This window comes from Manacus vitellinus, unplaced genomic scaffold (genome assembly GCF_001715985.3).
Source record: "Manacus vitellinus isolate BGI_N305 unplaced genomic scaffold, ASM171598v3 scaffold_14_pilon, whole genome shotgun sequence".
NCBI classification, from domain to species: Eukaryota; Metazoa; Chordata; class Aves; order Passeriformes; family Pipridae; genus Manacus; species Manacus vitellinus.
This window is the reverse complement of record NW_021939063.1, coordinates 110,014-127,353: the sequence shown is the minus strand read 5'-3', so window position 1 is coordinate 127,353 and position 17,340 is coordinate 110,014. Positions and strand designations below refer to the sequence as shown.

At 40.4% G+C, this 17,340-nt stretch overlaps 1 protein-coding gene across 1 annotated transcript in view; it reads right to left on the bottom strand.

Moving 5' to 3' along the window:
* Positions 1-3,878: 3,878 nt before the first annotated feature.
* The window catches only part of FGD5 (FYVE, RhoGEF and PH domain containing 5), an 85,977-nt gene continuing 72,515 nt past the window's right edge, over positions 3,879-17,340 (bottom strand). Inside the window, exons 15-21 of the mRNA XM_018068637.2 lie at positions 15,770-15,869; positions 13,476-13,613; positions 12,294-12,396; positions 10,230-10,357; positions 8,623-8,751; positions 6,767-6,915; positions 3,879-6,020 (exon numbers count right to left, since the gene is read on the bottom strand). Of these exons, the coding sequence (XP_017924126.2) occupies positions 5,984-6,020; positions 6,767-6,915; positions 8,623-8,751; positions 10,230-10,357; positions 12,294-12,396; positions 13,476-13,613; positions 15,770-15,869 (784 nt within the window). The 3' untranslated portion in view covers positions 3,879-5,983. The remainder of the gene's footprint in view (positions 6,021-6,766; positions 6,916-8,622; positions 8,752-10,229; positions 10,358-12,293; positions 12,397-13,475; positions 13,614-15,769; positions 15,870-17,340) is intronic.

The following is a 17,340-nucleotide window of genomic DNA, read 5'->3' as shown; positions in this document are numbered from 1 at the left end:
AGGAACGGCCCCCGCCTTTGTCCGTCCCGCTTGGAAAGCTTCTCGGGAGCCGGTAGCCCGAGGTAATGGGTTGGCGGTGGCTGTTCCGTGCGCCGGTGGTGCTGGTATTCCACGTGTACCTTGGGTTTTCGCTGAAGGTGCAGTCAAAGGCAGGCTCGCAGTCGAGAGAGGCTCTCACAAACGCCACCGCCAGATTGTACCGAGTTCTTATTTCATTTTCTGAAGTCAGTGTCATTGATTAGGGCTCTCACGGTGAAGCTGGCCGTGAGTCTTGTTCTGCCTCTGAATGCTCAGTGGTAGGCGCAAGCCAGGCTTGAGTGAGGGATTGTTTGTTTGTTTTTCTTAGAAGTGGCTATTTGGGGCAGGGATATGAGAAATAAAGAAGTACACCTATGAATTACAGCCTGACTGTCACAGAATGGGACTTAGCAAAGCACATGATGTACAGATGTCTTTGCAATACATAAATAAAGGAAAATGTCTCAATGTCTTGGGTGTTCACTACGGTAATGTTAAATACATGAAGAATTTTCAAATTCTCAAAATATCTATATGCCTTTAGAAGCAGGGTTTTTTTAACTTTGTAAAACATACTATTAAAGGGTGTGACTGAATGAAAGAAGGGAAAATGCTGAAGCCAGATGTGAAATGCTGCTTTCCCCCTCAGTGCTTCCTGATGGGCAAGTTGAGGAAAAGTTTAGGGTACAGGAGTTGTCTCCTCATTCTTCCTTGTTTGTGCCACCAAGAGAAGGCCTTGGAGCAGTTTTATTCTCAGCTCTGGTGGAGTGCAGTCCTGCTTGATGTGCAGCTCCGCTGTGCTCACTGAGACTGGCAACACTAAGTGCGGTCAGGAAAGCTGCATCAAAAAAGCTGTGACAAACTTTGCTGCAGTGTTTGTGATAATTTCAGTGATATATAGAACTACACTGTATGCCCTGAACTTGTTTAATAAGCAAGATTGTATTAGATAATGCTGAAGTTTCCTAAATTTATATACACTGACTTCTAAAAGAGCATTAGTAAAAAGTGTTTGTATAGCCATTTTTGGCCTTAGCTATGACTGAAGAGAAATAAAATTAATAGAAGATGCTGAAGGTGAAAAAGATCAAAGAAAACTGAGATAGTCTACAAGTAAAGGTTAATAACTAGACTGGCAGCAAAGAAAATTATTCTATCTGTCTACCACAGTGTTGTGAGCTGACCATGGATTGCAGCCAGATGCTGACCCAGTCACTCGCTGCCCCCTCCATAACAGGACAGGGGGAGAAAAAGCTCATAGGTCAAGATAAAGACAGATCCCTTACCAATTGCCGTCATGGGCAGAATAGATCTGTCTTGGGAAAAATGAATTTAACTGACTGCCAGTTAAAACAGATGTGAATAGTGAGAAAGCCAGAAATTAAACCACCACCTTTCCCAGCCACCCCTTTCTGCCAGGCGCGATTTCACACGCGCACCCCCTCCCCGCCTCGGAGCGGCGCTCGGGGGATGAGGGATCCCAACCAGCACAGACCACCTCCTGCCTGCCCTCCTGCTCCTCACGCTTGTGCCCTGCTCGCCGAGGGCTCCTGGCCTTGGGCCTCAGTTCCTGCCAGGAGCGCGGGCTGCACCGACGGCTCGTCTCCTCAGGGCTCCGCCGAGGGCTTCTCCGGGGACTCCTCTCCTCAGGGCTCCTCTCCTCACGGAGCGCGGGCTCCATCGAGGGCCTCTCTCCTTCGGGCCGCAGTTCCTGCCGATAAGGATTCAATTGCTCCCAGCCATAGTGGAGAAGGGATTTTACTGGTGTTCATTTTCAAACCCACTTGCTGATAACAGGGACCTTTTAGCTCCTCCCTTTGTGGGATAGTTGCCTTAGAAGAAAAAATGTGCCGCAAAATTGTCATGCAAGAAGAGGAGGGAAGAGGCCCCGTGGAAGTTGCACGCTGCTCAGGAGAACAGGCTGAATTCCCCACAGAGCAGAGGTGAGATGTGCATACTTGTGGAGAGGGAAGGAGGTTTTAGGTGTGGAAGGAGAGAACTGCTGCAAGAGTACTAATGGCATAGCCAAAGCCGCCTCTCTGGCCGTGGTGATGGCAGTAAAAGTACATAATGGACTAAGTCAGGGCAGGCCAAGTACTACAAAATAAGAATAGGATTTGAGGTTGCTCATGGGTTTTAAATTTTTGGGATATTGTAGGTAATTGGATAATTAGGATTAGTATTGTAGAGCTTTGTTGTTTGGGGGTTTTTTAAGTTCTCATTTCAGGTGCTTAAAATTTTCATAGAATTTTCTGGAAACTTGATGTAAATTTTAAGAGCAAAACTGATACCTAGCATGGAAGAAATCAACAGTTATAAGTGACTGACAAGGTTTTAACTGTATAAACTGGTCTTGCTAATGCCACATTCAATTTAAATCTCTCTTTTAAGTGTTAGTAGATGATTTTTGAAGTATGAGTCCTCATGCCTTGCTTTTTTGTACATGGCTGGGCAGTGCTGAGGGACGCTGGCGACCTCCATCCTGTGGGGTTTTGCCATCATATCTCTATGTTCATCTCTTAGCAAAAATGACCTTGCTGTCTGATGTAGGCTTTTCAACTGCAGAAAAATATCACTATATAGAATCATTAAGGTTGAAAAAGACCTCCAAGGTCATCAAGTCCAACCTTTGACCTCATAACACCATGCCCTGGAGTCTAGAAACTTTCTTGTAAACCTTGATCAAAAGTGGTGTCACAGTGTTACCCAGGCTGAAGAACTGCACTGCTTTTAATACACAGAAGTTCGTATGTTATGTTCCCAAGTAACTTGTGGAGTTAAAGTGGTGTTTTTCCCTTAGTATTTAAGGGAATACCTTTCCCCCCTCGCTGAGTATTGGCACTTTCTTTTACCTTCACAAGCAGTGATATTCACTGAACATGGTTACAGCCGAAGTAGTTGTTATTACTTTTGCATCAAAGTAGCATGCAAACAGGAAAAGCCTGGTTGGTATTCATGGCTGTGTGGTTTTCATCAATCGTAAAAGCAGCAGAGAATCAGCTCAGGAAGGGCAGCAGTCCTAGGGCTTGACCAGCAGTGCTTATGTAAGTGGCACAGAATCTTGTCGGGTTGGTATTCTCCATCTCTGAATGACTTGTATTTTGGAAAAATAATTTAATAACTTTAAAAAACAGATTTTAACTAGGCATATGCTGTAAAATAGGTCCAAATATTAGTTGCACCTAATGGCTAATAACTTTAATGCTTTTTAATAAGTAGAAAAATAAACAGAAAAACTCCGAAACAACAAATGAGGGCAGCTTGCATCTCAGCTATTGGCCAAATAGCTAGTTCACTGTGACTTATTATTGAATTTTTTTTGAAACATTTATGAAGGTGTGGAACAAAGTTTTCATTGTGGAAGAGTAATACTAACTACAGCTTAGTAGGAAAGAGCTGTGTAAGTAAATGGCAGGTAGTAAACTGAGTATATATGCCTATTTTAAGAAGTTAACATTTTCTAAAAGGTGATTACTGGAATAATTCTGAAACAATGATAATTTCTATCTCTGGTGCTTAGCTTTGCTCAAATTTAGTTAACAGTTGGACTGAAATTGCGAGGACATTTTCATTTTTTGCTCTTTTTTTATGCTGTATTGAGACCACCTGTATCTGTAAGTTGAAGTAAAGTAGGCGGGCTTTACAGGAGATGAATGCAGTGTGGACTGAAACACATCATCGTAACAATTAGGTCTAAATCCTGTTCCCACCCCAAGGGCTCCATTACCATCTTCTGATTTGATGCTCTTCCCTGGTTTGTCAGAGAATTGGTTAATAGGCAAGTATCTATTAACTAGAACTGCAAAGCTGGAATTAAAGAAGGTAAAAATAGTGTAAAGGAAAAGCCTGTAGAACTGCAGTTATGTTTTGCTCTTTTATTTTTCTACATTACTTAAAACAATGTTTAATAGCACTGTATCTTATTTTTTACAACAAAATATTTTCACGTCTTCATTTCATGCTTCTAACTGAAAGCTTCATACAACAGTCACCAAATGTCAGCACCTAAATCTTCATAATATTGTCATTCTGTAGTGCAGTTTTTTCTTGTTTGAGACTATAGTTAGAGATCTTACTCTGTATTCAATGTTGTCTTATTTTTTTCTAAGTGCAAAATGTTTTTAAGGGGGGGATAAACATTTACAGTGTATTGGTAGCAAGGCCATGGTTCTAACATAAGGAGTTAACACTGGTTCATTCATTAACTAAAGAATCAAAAGTTTTACTTTTCTTATACTTGGTTTCTGTTTGCACATGATAATATATGCTATATGAAATGGTCAGACTCAGTTGTATCAAAAAAACCCCAAAACAATGATATTTTTATTTAGTGGTAGGTATTTGTTTCTTTAAACTTGTTTTTGCAGGTGATAAACTGAACTACCTTATGATTTGGGTATATATTATAGACCTTTAAAAATGCAGACAATTCTAAACAATTTTTTAGGGTCAAAAATTCAGATATCCATTAAGCTTCTTAAAGAAATGGAAAAATGAAAGTAATAAAAATGCCCAACAATATATTTTAATGTAAGTAAATTCTTGAACATGGTATTTTTATACAAAGATATATTTTAATCATAGATGCTGTTCTATTCCTCAGTCAAATATTATGACAAATACAGGACACAAAACCATTGTATTGCAATGATTAGAACACCACTTCTCAACCTTCTTTATAGAAAACCCCAACCCAAACACTAAAGAAAACCCACCCCAACAAAAAATAACCCCCCAAACCAAACACAAAAACCCAGCCCCCCAAACTCCAGACATCTATATCCTCAGCTGGTGTAAAGCAGCACAGCATCTTTGAAGTCACACAAACACAGCTGGCTGCTGAGAATCCAGCCCTGGAGATGTAGAGCACGGCAGCAGTCTGATGTGAGACAGGTATAGCCACAGGAGTTCCAAAGCACTCCAGCAGAGCAGGTTCAGACAAGTGCATTTCAGTGCACCCAGCATATTTCAAATGCTGTGCTAGTTATGTGCATCCAATTTTTGATGACATTTTTCATAACAAGAACAGCAGAAACAACAGGAATTGTGAAAATAAAGATAGACTATTTAAATAGAGGATAAAAATCTTAACACTACTAGGTAGACATGTTAAATAAAAACTGTCTGTAGGTTTATAATAAATTACAAATAACCTTTGGGTTTGAGTCTGATGCAGTATTTAGAGAGAAGTGATATATATAATTCAACACCTGGATCTGTAGAGCTACTGAAGTGCATTTCAAAGTACTGCAGTGATATGAAACTAAACCCTTTAACATAAATTATACAGTGCTCTGTGTAAAATTATAAATTGATAGTAAGTAATTATGTTGGATCATAGCCAGTGAAGTGTGGATAGACCAGGTAAATTGAATGTGTAGTTCGTTCCTTTTCTGTGGAAGCTAGTTAGCAAATGTGGGGCATAATTTCATGCTGGCACTTGTTAATGGATGGGTAATAAATCATGCCACAGAACTCCTTAGAAACATGAAGAAAAGGAAACTGTAGTTCAATAAAAATGATAAAGTGCTTTAAATGATCATTTGTTGTATACTACATTGTTTCTCATGTTGTCGTAGACATCAAAACCAACTCAATGAAATATGGCAGTGCTGTTGAGTAAGTAAATCTGAGCCTGTTACTTACTGTAGTCAGTGTTTCCATGTATTTTCTGGTCTTGATGTTAGGCTTAGTTTACTGTGAGGTCAGAGGAGAAGCTTATAGTACAGGCTGAAGTTGCACATACATAAAGATCACCATAAATATTTTCTATTTTGAAGTTTTCATTTGCAACAACATGGATGTAAGAAGAAGGAAGCAAAAAGAGCAAACTGGAAACAGTTCAAATCCAGTGTGTGTGGCCAGTGGGCCTGAAATATGCTGTTCAGTTTTGTAAGTCAGAAGAAGATTGCTGGAAATGTACAGAAATCTGAGAATTTATTCCAAGTTCATTGCGTGATAGCTGCTATAATATGGATGCTTCTTCCATGGCTTCAATCCACCTAGAAAGGGCAGAAAAGAAAAAGCGATACATATAAAACTATATACATTTTTAGAAGATATGTATTTTAAGAAAAATAAGTACTTTAAGAACATAAAGCTTGAAGAAGACTGTATTTTCCATCCTACCTCTGATGAGGAACTACAGTTTTGTGATTAAAGCAGGGAGCTGAGTACTGGGACTCCTGCTTTCTAGTGCAATCTTAACCAGTAAATTATTGTAAAGTCTCAAAGACAGTTAAGTGCTGTCTTAGAATAGGAAAGATGAAACCACTGAAGTATGTTTAAAAGCAACAAAACCTCCTATAAACACTCATTTCCTTTCCTGTGTGTCTTGAGGTGCTGGCATTTTTAATATAAATTTTGTGACTATTTTATTATGTGGAAGCAGTAGCATTAGAATTGAGAAAAATAAGCAATTATTTGTTGATGAGAAAACTAAGATTGAACATATAAATTGAACATATAAATCAGAGAAGCTTCTGTACAGTAATCACCTGTGACAGACTTCTAGACGTGCCTCTTGAGACTCAGTCTCCTCTTTACCCATAGGAGGAGCAAATTCTCCTTCCTAAAGGAAATTAAAAGCACCAGGTAGATTTTTTAAGTCACTCAGACCAGTCACATGTAATTTGGCTTAATCAACACTCTGAAAGTTGCTTGCTTCCTCTGAACTGAAGGAGAGGGGAAAGCCCTATATAAGCTTTTGGACCTGTGCACTGGCTAGTGTGGAAGTCAACCCCCATACCTTTGTGCTGAATTGTTATCCTCTGCTCGGAAGCTATAAAAGAGAGTCTGCTTGTGGTAGAGATGAAAAACTGCATCCGTGCTTCCATCCTCTTTTTCTGGGGCAATGGTGAAACCCAGCAAAGGCAAACTCTCTGTAGCCACTTTGTCCTGAATAGCAAAGAAGTGAACCAAAATTTAGAGAGAAGTCTTGTAACAGTTTGAGGGCTCTTTCTGAAAACCAAATGATACAACCCTGCTGTGACAGAAATGCAAAAGCAGTAGTGTGACTGTTCTGCTGGACTCGTGGCTCTTACCTAAACAAGAGCAGTGCCTGTACCGCACATTTTTACCTAGTCTGAGTACTGAACTTGAACACCACCTCTGAAAATCCAGTTCTTCGTGATCATCCACATGGCCATGCAGGTCAAATTAGCCACAACACTGATGGCTGTCTTTGACATAACGGTCCAAGAGGCAAAGCAGAGATTATTGAGAGTATAGGACAGTCCAGCAGCAGTTTGGAAGGCCTGAGACTCTCTCCCAGTTATGTTTCTTTCAATAATTTTTTTTTACTCTGTGCAAATAGTAGTCTTTTTGGTGCCTCATCATTTCCTTTCAAAGCACTAGTGACTTTTTCAGAAATCTGCTCTTTCTCAAACAGCACACTTGCTTTCCTAAAGGCTGGTTTGAAATTTCCTAGCTGGTAATGCAATTAATTGTTAATTTAGTCCCAAGAAACTTCCACAAATTTTGCTTGCTAGACATGGCTTTGCAGAAGTCAAAGAAAACAATAAGCCTTAATTGAATTGCAGTTTAGCTGTTAGTGAAAGCTGCAGTTTTGATCACCGTATTGAGGCAGTGATTATATGTGTATGTTGGCTTTGCCAACGTACATTGCAGACTGGGAATGCAAAGTGTAATTAGGCATTGTTGCTTTTTCCCTATTGTTCAACCAGAAATGATCACTTTTAAGCTTAGGTGAGGTAAGGTAAATGTGTGGGATACAGAATTTGATTATAATGGTCTGAACTGCTGGTCAAATCACGAACCCTTTTGTGCCTCAATCTTCTCATCTGTTTAAAGGGGATAACGTTGCTTCATGCAACCATCACATGATGTTTGCAAAGTATTCTGAGGGCCTAAAGTACCAAGTATTGCTTTTACAAGTTTTTGCATTGTCCTTTTTTTCAGCAAAATGAATTTTATGGTTTTGCTTATGAAACCTGTCCATTATAACCAAACTTTATATTACACTTACTTCGAGTTTATTTGTATTGCAGCTATTATAAAATAAGAAAAGGGACTGGGAAAGGACAAAATACATAAAAATGATCTAGTTGATACCCGGCCTCCTTGGCTGTAAGGAGGAGCTTACAGACCAACAGAGCTGGCATTATACTGACTTCTGCAGACTGTCTCCTCTCTTTACCTGTTGGTACTAGTAGGACAAGTATGTCTTACTTATACTTGCAAAACTACAAGATTCTCCTCCCCACCAGAAATGGATCATAGTGCTATCTATCTACAAAATATCTGGCAGTTATCAAGGTACACCAGAGAATGCTGAAGGATCTTGAAGTCTTTGGGTGTAAATATTTAGGTTCACTGTGGTTGACAGTTTATAATAGCATGAATAGCAAGAAGTCAGATAATGATCTGAAGTTCAAATAATGAAGGGCAGTGTCTGAGGGCTGCCAAGGTCCAGCTAGGGCTGTGGCTGAGCTCCCTGGGGATTCAGTCTGTTAGGACCAGGTCTCAGAAGGCAGATAGTTGTGAGAACTACCATTTCTACCTTTCCCATTTCCTGGTTCTGCCTGTAGGGAGTAAAGAAGGGATCTCAGATAAGAAAGTACTTCAAGTCAGATTGCACAGTACCTCATTTGCTATGTAGGTGTAGAGGACTTTGCCTTTGATAACAAACCAGCGTTTCTTCCAGTGCCTTTTGCCTCCCTTACATCTGCTGAGGTAACCACTGATGGTAGCTCCCTCTTCTGAGGCTGCCACCTGGAGCAAGGCAGGAGAAATCAGGATTTGTAACAGCAAAGGCTTTTCCACTCCTGAATATGCATGCTTGCATCACACCAGACAACTAGGTGAAACTGTAAGTAGACCATTAAAAGTATTGATACAGAAAAATTATAAGCATGGTGTTAGGGTTCTTTTTAACTGTTTGAATATTTATAGTTAAATTTTGTTCTCAGTAACTCTAATGGGAAATATGCAGTTGAGTTATTATTCAGGTCAGTAAGCTTACAGTTGTGTTCTGAAAAGCCAAACTTGTCCCTTTTCCAAGGTCTGGGGTATTTTTGTATTTTAAAAGTGCATGCTTCCAAAAGTGAATTACAGTCTTGTGGCTGAACACTTTCAAGCCATGGGTATATTTAGGGCTTTGCTGTGGTTTTATATTAATTTATATTAATCACTTAATGATGACTTGGTTTCATTTGTGTAATAATATTTCTGAGAAGAGTTGCCCCTCTCACAGAAATATTTTGAGATCTAAGTGCTTAATGTTCTTAAAAATCCAGATTTTGAGTAGCTGGAACTATACACATGCACGCACACGCACACACACAGTGCAGTGTACATCATTAATTACAGCAGTAAACAGTACTGGATTTAGAAACAAAGAGCATAGATTCAAAACCAGCTTGTGTAGCACTGACAGAAGAGAAAACTGAGCATCTATATAGCAGTGTTTTGCAGCAGAACAGAAATGTGCCAGGACATGGAGTAATGCTATTATGAGATAGTTCATGTTAATAAACATGTGCTGCCTCCATGTGGATAGAAAGGTGATGCTTTTTCCCTGGTGAGGTTTAAATTCTGCCTGCTGGCTCTTTCAATATTAAATTTGTGTGTTTGTGTTACATGGTTGTATCTCTGGCGCAGTTTCACAAACAAACCTCAAGAGATTCCAGTGTCTTGACTCTACAGTGAGTTCAGCAAGATGTTTGCACTCTCATTTCTTTATACAATGATAAATACCTGCAGGAAATGGAAGTACCTTGCTGTGCTCAAGTTCAATGGGCAGCTTAGCTACTTAGAATACATCAAAATGATTGGCACCTTGTTCCTGGAAAGAAAACTAATACAGCTTTAGAAATCATGGCCCTATTGAAATTGGTGGGAATTTTGTTTACACTGGTAAGATCGTCAGTGTCTATGATCTGCTCTGTTGTTCTGTCTAGTACCTTGAAGGTGGTTTAGTTTTTTTCAAGACTTCACAGGCTGATGAGCAAATTAAAGTGTCATACTCTAACTGGGTTTCTCAGTGGGCTCAAGACACTTCTGTGGTATCTCCAGAGCTCAGAGTATTTTTGTATTTTAAACACTACTGTGAAAAACAAAAAAATAATTGCATGATGAAAGTAAACCAAGGCATGTGCTGAGCCTACTGCCTACAGTATAAACATAGCTGCTGAAGTAAGAGCACAGAGTTTCCTCGAGTCTCCTGCCTTTCTCAGGCAGCTTGGTCCTACCTCCATGAGAGCTGAAGGGATCTTCTTCTGTTTCTTAAAAGATGAATAATGAATATTGTGGAAAACAGAGAAGGCACTGCTTGAACACCTGGATGAAGTTGGAGGGAAGCTCATGCTTAGTGGCCGCCCTGCAAGATTAAGAAAATTCAGAAAGGGAAGGGGGAAATGGATGAGTTGATACATATCAGGCTGTGTAAGAGACACAATACACTAATGTAAATGACTAAGGAAAATGTAATGCCTCCTTCACACTCAGTTTTTATTTTAGCCTTTCTTTCAAATCACCTCTTTAAGTCTGATCAGTGGATTCCATAGCACCCTTTTTTAATAACCTACAGGTGCTTGAAGGAAGCCTGCAAGAAAGCTGACAAAGCACAGCACAGCTTGTTTTCTTGTTATTTAAAATGAGCATTAAGCAAATGGCTTTGACATCTTCTCTATGTTCTATAACATCTTTGCAGGATAGATTCACTAATGGGACATTCTTTCTGTATGAACCATTTTCTTTGAATTCTGCATGGGAGACAGTTCTTCTGGCTCTGAAAATCTCCATTAACTCCACTTGTCTGAGTTCACATCTTCATGATTCCACTTCTGACAACACACATTATTTGAAAGCTCTTAGTAAAAGATAGCATTGTTTTAGCACAAGTCTGAAGTACCACTTCTTGGACACAGAGTGGCTTGGAGATGCTTTTTTTTGGCTGTTGTGACAGCACCTGTTCATGCGTTTGCTTGGCTAGTGTGAATTTCTTCAGTCAGAATGGAAAAACTAAACTTCATTTGTCCACACCTTTTTATTCTTGACAGTATAATATGCTTTTTATTAGAGATTGTCTACATGAGTAGTTGTACAAGAAAATTATGTCCTATTCCCTCTCTGTTCATATATTTGTAACCCCTCTCCCCCTTCTGTCTTTGATTTGAATGTGTATTTAAATCAGAAAAGAGACTTACATATTAGGATAATAATACAGTTCTAGATAGGCAGTAGCTCTTCTGCTTTGAATTTATGCTTTCATCTGTTACCAGATTAACTCCCTATGTAGAAAAGCTCTTAGTGACTCTGCACTTTACCCCGGCATTTCTTTTTGTAAAAGCTACAACATGGATGAAGAACCACAAAGCCATTGTTTTACTTTAATGGATAATTAATTAGAAATGACAGAAAAAAACAGTTCAGTTAGAAGGAGCCTACAACAATCATCTAGTTCAACTGCCTGACCAATTCAAGGCTGCTCAAAAGTCAAATCGTGTTATTAAGAGCATTGTCCAAATGTCCTTTAAACACTGAGAAGCATAGGGCATTGACCACCTCTCTAGAAAGCCTGTTCCAATGTTTGGCCACCGTCTGGGAAAAGAAAGGTTTCCTCATGTCAAGTCAGAACCTCCCCTGATGAAGCTTTGAACCATTCTCATGTGTCTTGTCACTGCGTCACACGGAAAAGAGATCAGCATCACTGTCTCCACGACCCCTCCTCAGGAAGCTGCAGAGAGCAGTATCACCCCTCAGCCTCCTTATCTCCAGAGTTCTCAGTTGCTCCTCATAGGACATAGTTTTTACCATTATTCTGGTTTATTAAAATGGTCAGGGAAGCCCTCAGAGAACCTGGCTTAGAATCATAGAAGATTTGGGTTGGAATGGACCTTAAAGCTCATCTCATTCCAGCCCCTGCCATGGGCAGGGACACCTTCCACTATTCCGAGTTGCTCCAAGCCTTGTCCAGCCTGGTCTTGAACACTGCCAGGGATGGGGCAGCCACAGCTTCTCTGGGCAATCTGTGCCAGGGCCTCCCCACCCTCACAGGGAAGAATTTCTTTTGTATATCTAACCTAAATTTGCCCTCTTTCCATTTGAAAAAACAGTTTGCTAAACTTGATTTTATGGCTTGCTAAACAGTTTCAGCTGCCATTAAAGCCTGGCTCTCCTGGAACCTCAATACACATGCCTCAAGCTTGAGGCATATTTAACAAAATACAACATAGTAGGCAGGTCCTAAAGCCTCCTCATCATATAGGAAGGAAATCAATTTGTCAGTTTTGCCAAGAATGAAAAAATCCTACCTCTTTTATTAAGTTCCACGTAGCAGCTATCACAGACTTTGGCTGCTTGATCTTTAAGGTACTTCATAGGGTACTTGTTTCTTGAACAATTTCGACATACAATCTGTTCCATCAAGAAGAGATGCATGTAAATATAATTTATATTTATAGATATGCACATACAAAACAAATCCCCTCAGCTTGCTGGGAGAGGAAGATGGATAGTGGACCAGACATGGTTCTCTCCTAAAACTGGCAGCCAGGGAAAGTCTGCTGACTGAAATATGATTGCTGTAGGCTTACACTGTTGTGAGCCAAGCAGAATTGAACACTGTATTTAGTTGTACACCATTGCTGTGTCCTTCTCCTCAGGAATTTACACCTTCCCTAGTAGTGAATTGTAGAATGACACCTTTAAAATTACTTCTGTTTTCATAGCTTTGCTATGAACATTGTTTTTTTAAGCAAGCTTGCATGTTCCTGCAATCCCTGTGTGACTGATTTTCTCTGTGGAATTAGAAAAAAGATTAAGTAAATGGGGGGTTTTTATACTAGCAAAAATCACTGGTAGTTTTATTAAAATTTTTTTAAAAATCAGGTTAAAAGACAGCCATGGTTTAAAACATGACTGCAGGTTTATGTATATAAGCGATTCTCTAGAGTCAGGAATAAAGGGACAAAACCAAAAAAACTTATAGATCCCCTTAGCTTTAGGGCAAAAGGCAACAGCTCTTCAATGGAGCAAAGAGGAAACTTTTCCTTTGGTCACTGACCAAACCATGCTCTACTGCCAAATTTCTTCACTTTTCTTGGAAGATAATTTTACCAGATGTTATTAGAGACAGGTCACGGAGTACATGTGTTACTGCTCTGGTCCAGAAGAGAGCCTGTATTTTTAGTGCATTGCTTCTTGTCTCAGAGCTAGCTATATATCAGATATAATGGCTGCACCCAGCAATAATTATCTTGTCAGGCTTTAACCCGCCTTCAGGAACTCCTTTTACCCCTTAAGGCAAGGTTACTGTTGTTTCTTCTAGCGACATTAGGAACCTAATTACCTAATTTAGCAAAGCACTCACAGGTTCTGTGAGAAGTCAAATTCAGGTCTTGGATGTTGCTACAAATTTGCAGAAGTTACAGCAGTAGCAGCCAGCAGCCCAGAGGTGCGAATAAAGCCCCCCTAGAAGCTTGTACAGCTCTTACCTTCCCACAGGCATGGCAGTGATGTCGCCTCAAAGTGAGCGTAAAGTCACAGCCACAGTTCATGCACATCATGACATGGGACACAGGTACCAAAGTAGGAGGCCTCTCACCCAAGGGTATTCCAAGCCTTTCCCTTAGCTTAAAATCAAACAAGAATAAATGAAAAAGCATCCGCACTTTCAAAGTGCGCTCAGTCAGCCCTGTTCCATCCCATACAATTCTCATCTCATTTCAATCTACCTTCTCCTGTTAAGATCCCCAAATTTCCTCATTCTTAATGCACTTTTAAGTGACATACAACTGCTTCAGCACTGAAAGATTAGTACATGGTGCTCTTAAAGCCAGAGTCACAACAAGTAAAAATCCATGCAAATCTATTTTTGGTGAGATCCTGACAGTCTTCCATGCCAGACAAGTATCTGATTATCTGCATATGAAAATTACAGGTAAGAACATGAGTTAAACCCATCTTTTTGTAAGAAACTTTTGAAATAATATCCATAAAAAGTTCTACAGCTTTCAATCAAAAAAGTACCTGAGCTTTTTATGTCATTACACCTCGGGATAGTTCTGTGATGATGCAACAGAGAGTAAAGAAAACACGAAAACCAAAGATGAATTTACCCTGCCCTACTCCTACTCCAAATCTGATCCATGCTTTCCATGGCTGATCTGAATATATGTAAGGAGCTTTAGAAAAATGCATTCACTTTTCCCAGTTCTTGGAATGCACTGCATCGCAGTATTGTTCAGGTGCCTTTGCTCAAGCCCAGGGAGCCATGGTCCACGTGGAACTGAACCCAATCTAATAAACTGTGCTGAAAAGCTATGTTACTTCAGGTTCAGCACCAAAGTATTAGGGGCCCTCCACTGTCAGTTCACAGCAGCTCAGCATTTGGCACAAATAGCACAAACTCTTGTGCTTTTGAAGGACTGTTTGTTAGGAAGGTTTCCTATGTGGAAATTAGACTTCTGCAGACAAATAGGATCTAAAGACAGACAAATGAAATTCCTCCAAATTTTCCTCATGTGCACATTCAGGTTTACATCAGAAGCAGAGCTGGAAAAGAAATTATTTTTTCATTTGTTGAAAAAGGATTTGGTTTAGATTGCTGTACTGACTAATTTCTATCTTTTTCTTGTTAAATATTTGAAAGTAGATTAGATACAGGCCAGAAAAAAAATCCTGTTTTGGTTTTGAATTAATTTTTTACTTTCTGAGGTCTTAAAACATTTCAAGTTTAATCACAAACTGGTTGAGGTTGGAAGGGATCTCTGAAGGTCATGTGGTCCACCCACTCTGCTCAGGTGCTACTGCTATGTAGCACCTGTTGGCAAGGACTGTGTCCAGGTGTCCTTTGAACATTTCCAAGGATGGAGACTCCACAACCTCCCTGGGCAACCTGTGCCAGTGCTTGGTCACCCTCAGAGTGAAAAAGTGTTTGCTGCTGTTTGAGGGAACCTCCTGTGTTTCAGTTTGTGGCCACTGCCTCTGGTCCTGTCACTGGGCAGCCCTGAGAAGAGCCTGGCTCTGTCTTCTTTGTACCCTCCAGGTACTTGTACACATAGAGGAGATCCTCCCTGAGCCTTCTCCAGGTTGAACAGTTCCAGCATTCTCAGCCTTTCCTCATGGGAGAGATGCTCCAGTCCCTTATCATCATTTTTGTTGCCCTTTGTTGGGCTTTTCAGCATTTCCATGTGTCATACTGAGGAGCCCAGCACTGGGCACAGCACTCCAGATGTGGCCTCACTAGCACTCTTTCTTATTTAGTAAAACTGAGGTTCTACACAAGCTCAAATAGCATTTTTACTTTTTATCAGATGCATTCTTGGCCTTCTTAACTGAGCGTAGTACAACTGAAAATAGTGAGGTAATAATATACATAATTGTGCTGGTACAATTGCAAAATTGCTAGTGGGGTTTGCACTGGCAGTTACTTTATTCTGTGTATGATATTAGTGTAACTAATGGGTAATTTTGGGTTTTTTACATCTATAAAGTTTGTAGCTATTTTTAATTAATCAAAAATAGTTACTGGTTTGTCCTTCAGGACAAAATAATCTTCCTTCAGAAGAACTAAGCAAAGGCCACAGAGTATAGAGTGTGATTAACATTTCAGAGGTGGCCCATGAGCTGTGATGAGTTTCACTGTTCAAGCTTGGCATACTGGTTTAAAAGAAAATAGAACATCTGGCTACTAGGAATTCTGAATTTTATAACCCTCCTTCCTTCCTCTCTCTCTTTCTCTCCCTCCTTCCCTTTTCAAGCATTGAAAGACTTGGCCTCCTTTTACCTCCACACTGCTGTGGAAAGTCGAAGTGTTGTGAGCTTTGTAGTCATCTGGGATGTGTCTGCTGATGCAGTTGTACCAGTCATCCCTTTCTGAGCAAGAGCTGTGGAATGAAATACAACAGAGCAGTCAATGCCATGCACAGTAGGGACTGAAACAAGCTGGTCAGCGGAGAAAAGCTTTACTTTATGAATGTTTGCTTTCTTGCACTATTGCACTGAACTGACAGTTTTCTGACCAGGAACAAAATTGACTGTTGAACATATTCAGCACAATGAGTAGTGTAGCTCCATGGTTAGGACTGTGACTTAGAAGGAACTAAATGCTCAGAAAATTTTTCAAAGTAGTCTCTGATTTTGCTGTAAGCTGCTCAATCCTAGATCAAACAGGACAATATGAATTGTCTCTTTTTGTCCTGTCTGCTCTAGCTCTTAGGCACTCTATTGCACGTAGCATTGGCATGGGTTGCTCAAGGTAAGTGTGTTTCTGCTCATCTCTATAGTGGGATGCTCAGATGATCTGCATATTGGGAAATGCAGAAGCCTGTCACCAATGGTACAGGTGTGAATGCTTTCATTTTCCTCTAGGTCCATCACAGATAACCTCCAGTCTCCTGGCAAGAGGCCAAGACAGCAATTTGGGAAGAAAGTTGTGCATTCCCTGTAGTTGCAGGTACACATGGAGGCCAGTAGTTCTACAGATTGGCCCCTAGATGCCCCCTTTGCACAAGGCAAAGGAGTGAACACTTAGCATTTCCCTGCCAGTCCAGCTATCCCCAAAAAGCCAAAGGGCTCTTAGTGCCTGTTCCTTCCCAGATGCATTCACTCTGTTACAGCCATGAGGTGTCCTGCTTGTGTTAGCTGGTTTTTCTGCTGTGACTTCAAACTATGTGCTTCCTGTCCATCTGAAACTCTGCACAGTTCTAGTGGTTTCTAGCCTCAGTCACCGGAGGGAGTGTAACTCAGTGTGGTCTGCCTTCCCCAGATCATACCAGCCACTCACATTAAAGCTATCCACTAGACTTTGTTGTAAAATCTAGTAGTGGCATCATTGCCAGCTGCTGTTCAGCTGTGATTTCCTCACACCACCCTCATGAAGACCACCAAACAAGATGTCTGAGAACAATTTGTGTTTTGTGGTCTTAAAAAAAAAAAGGGCACAAAGAGAGAGGAGTGCCAGATTTTCTTGATGATCTTTGACTTGGCATCCCTCTGCACCATGAGCATAAGCCCTTGTCTCAAAAACACCAGCCTCTGCAAAATTCAACAAGCCTGGAGCAGAAGCTCAGAGCTAGTCCATGTACTGCATATAGGCTAACCTCTGGAAGCCAAGGGGCTATGTCACAGGAGATCATCTCTGTCAAGACACCCACTACTAGTCATAGAATCATAGAATGGTTTGGGTTGGAAGTGACCTTAAAGATCATTGTGTTCCAAATGATCTGCCATGGGCAGAGACACCTTCCACTAGACCATGTTGCTCAGAGCTCCATCCAGCCTGGCTTCATCCAGCCTAGTCACACAGTATTTCTACCAAAATTACTACCTGTCAAATTACACTTTCTAAGAAATCTG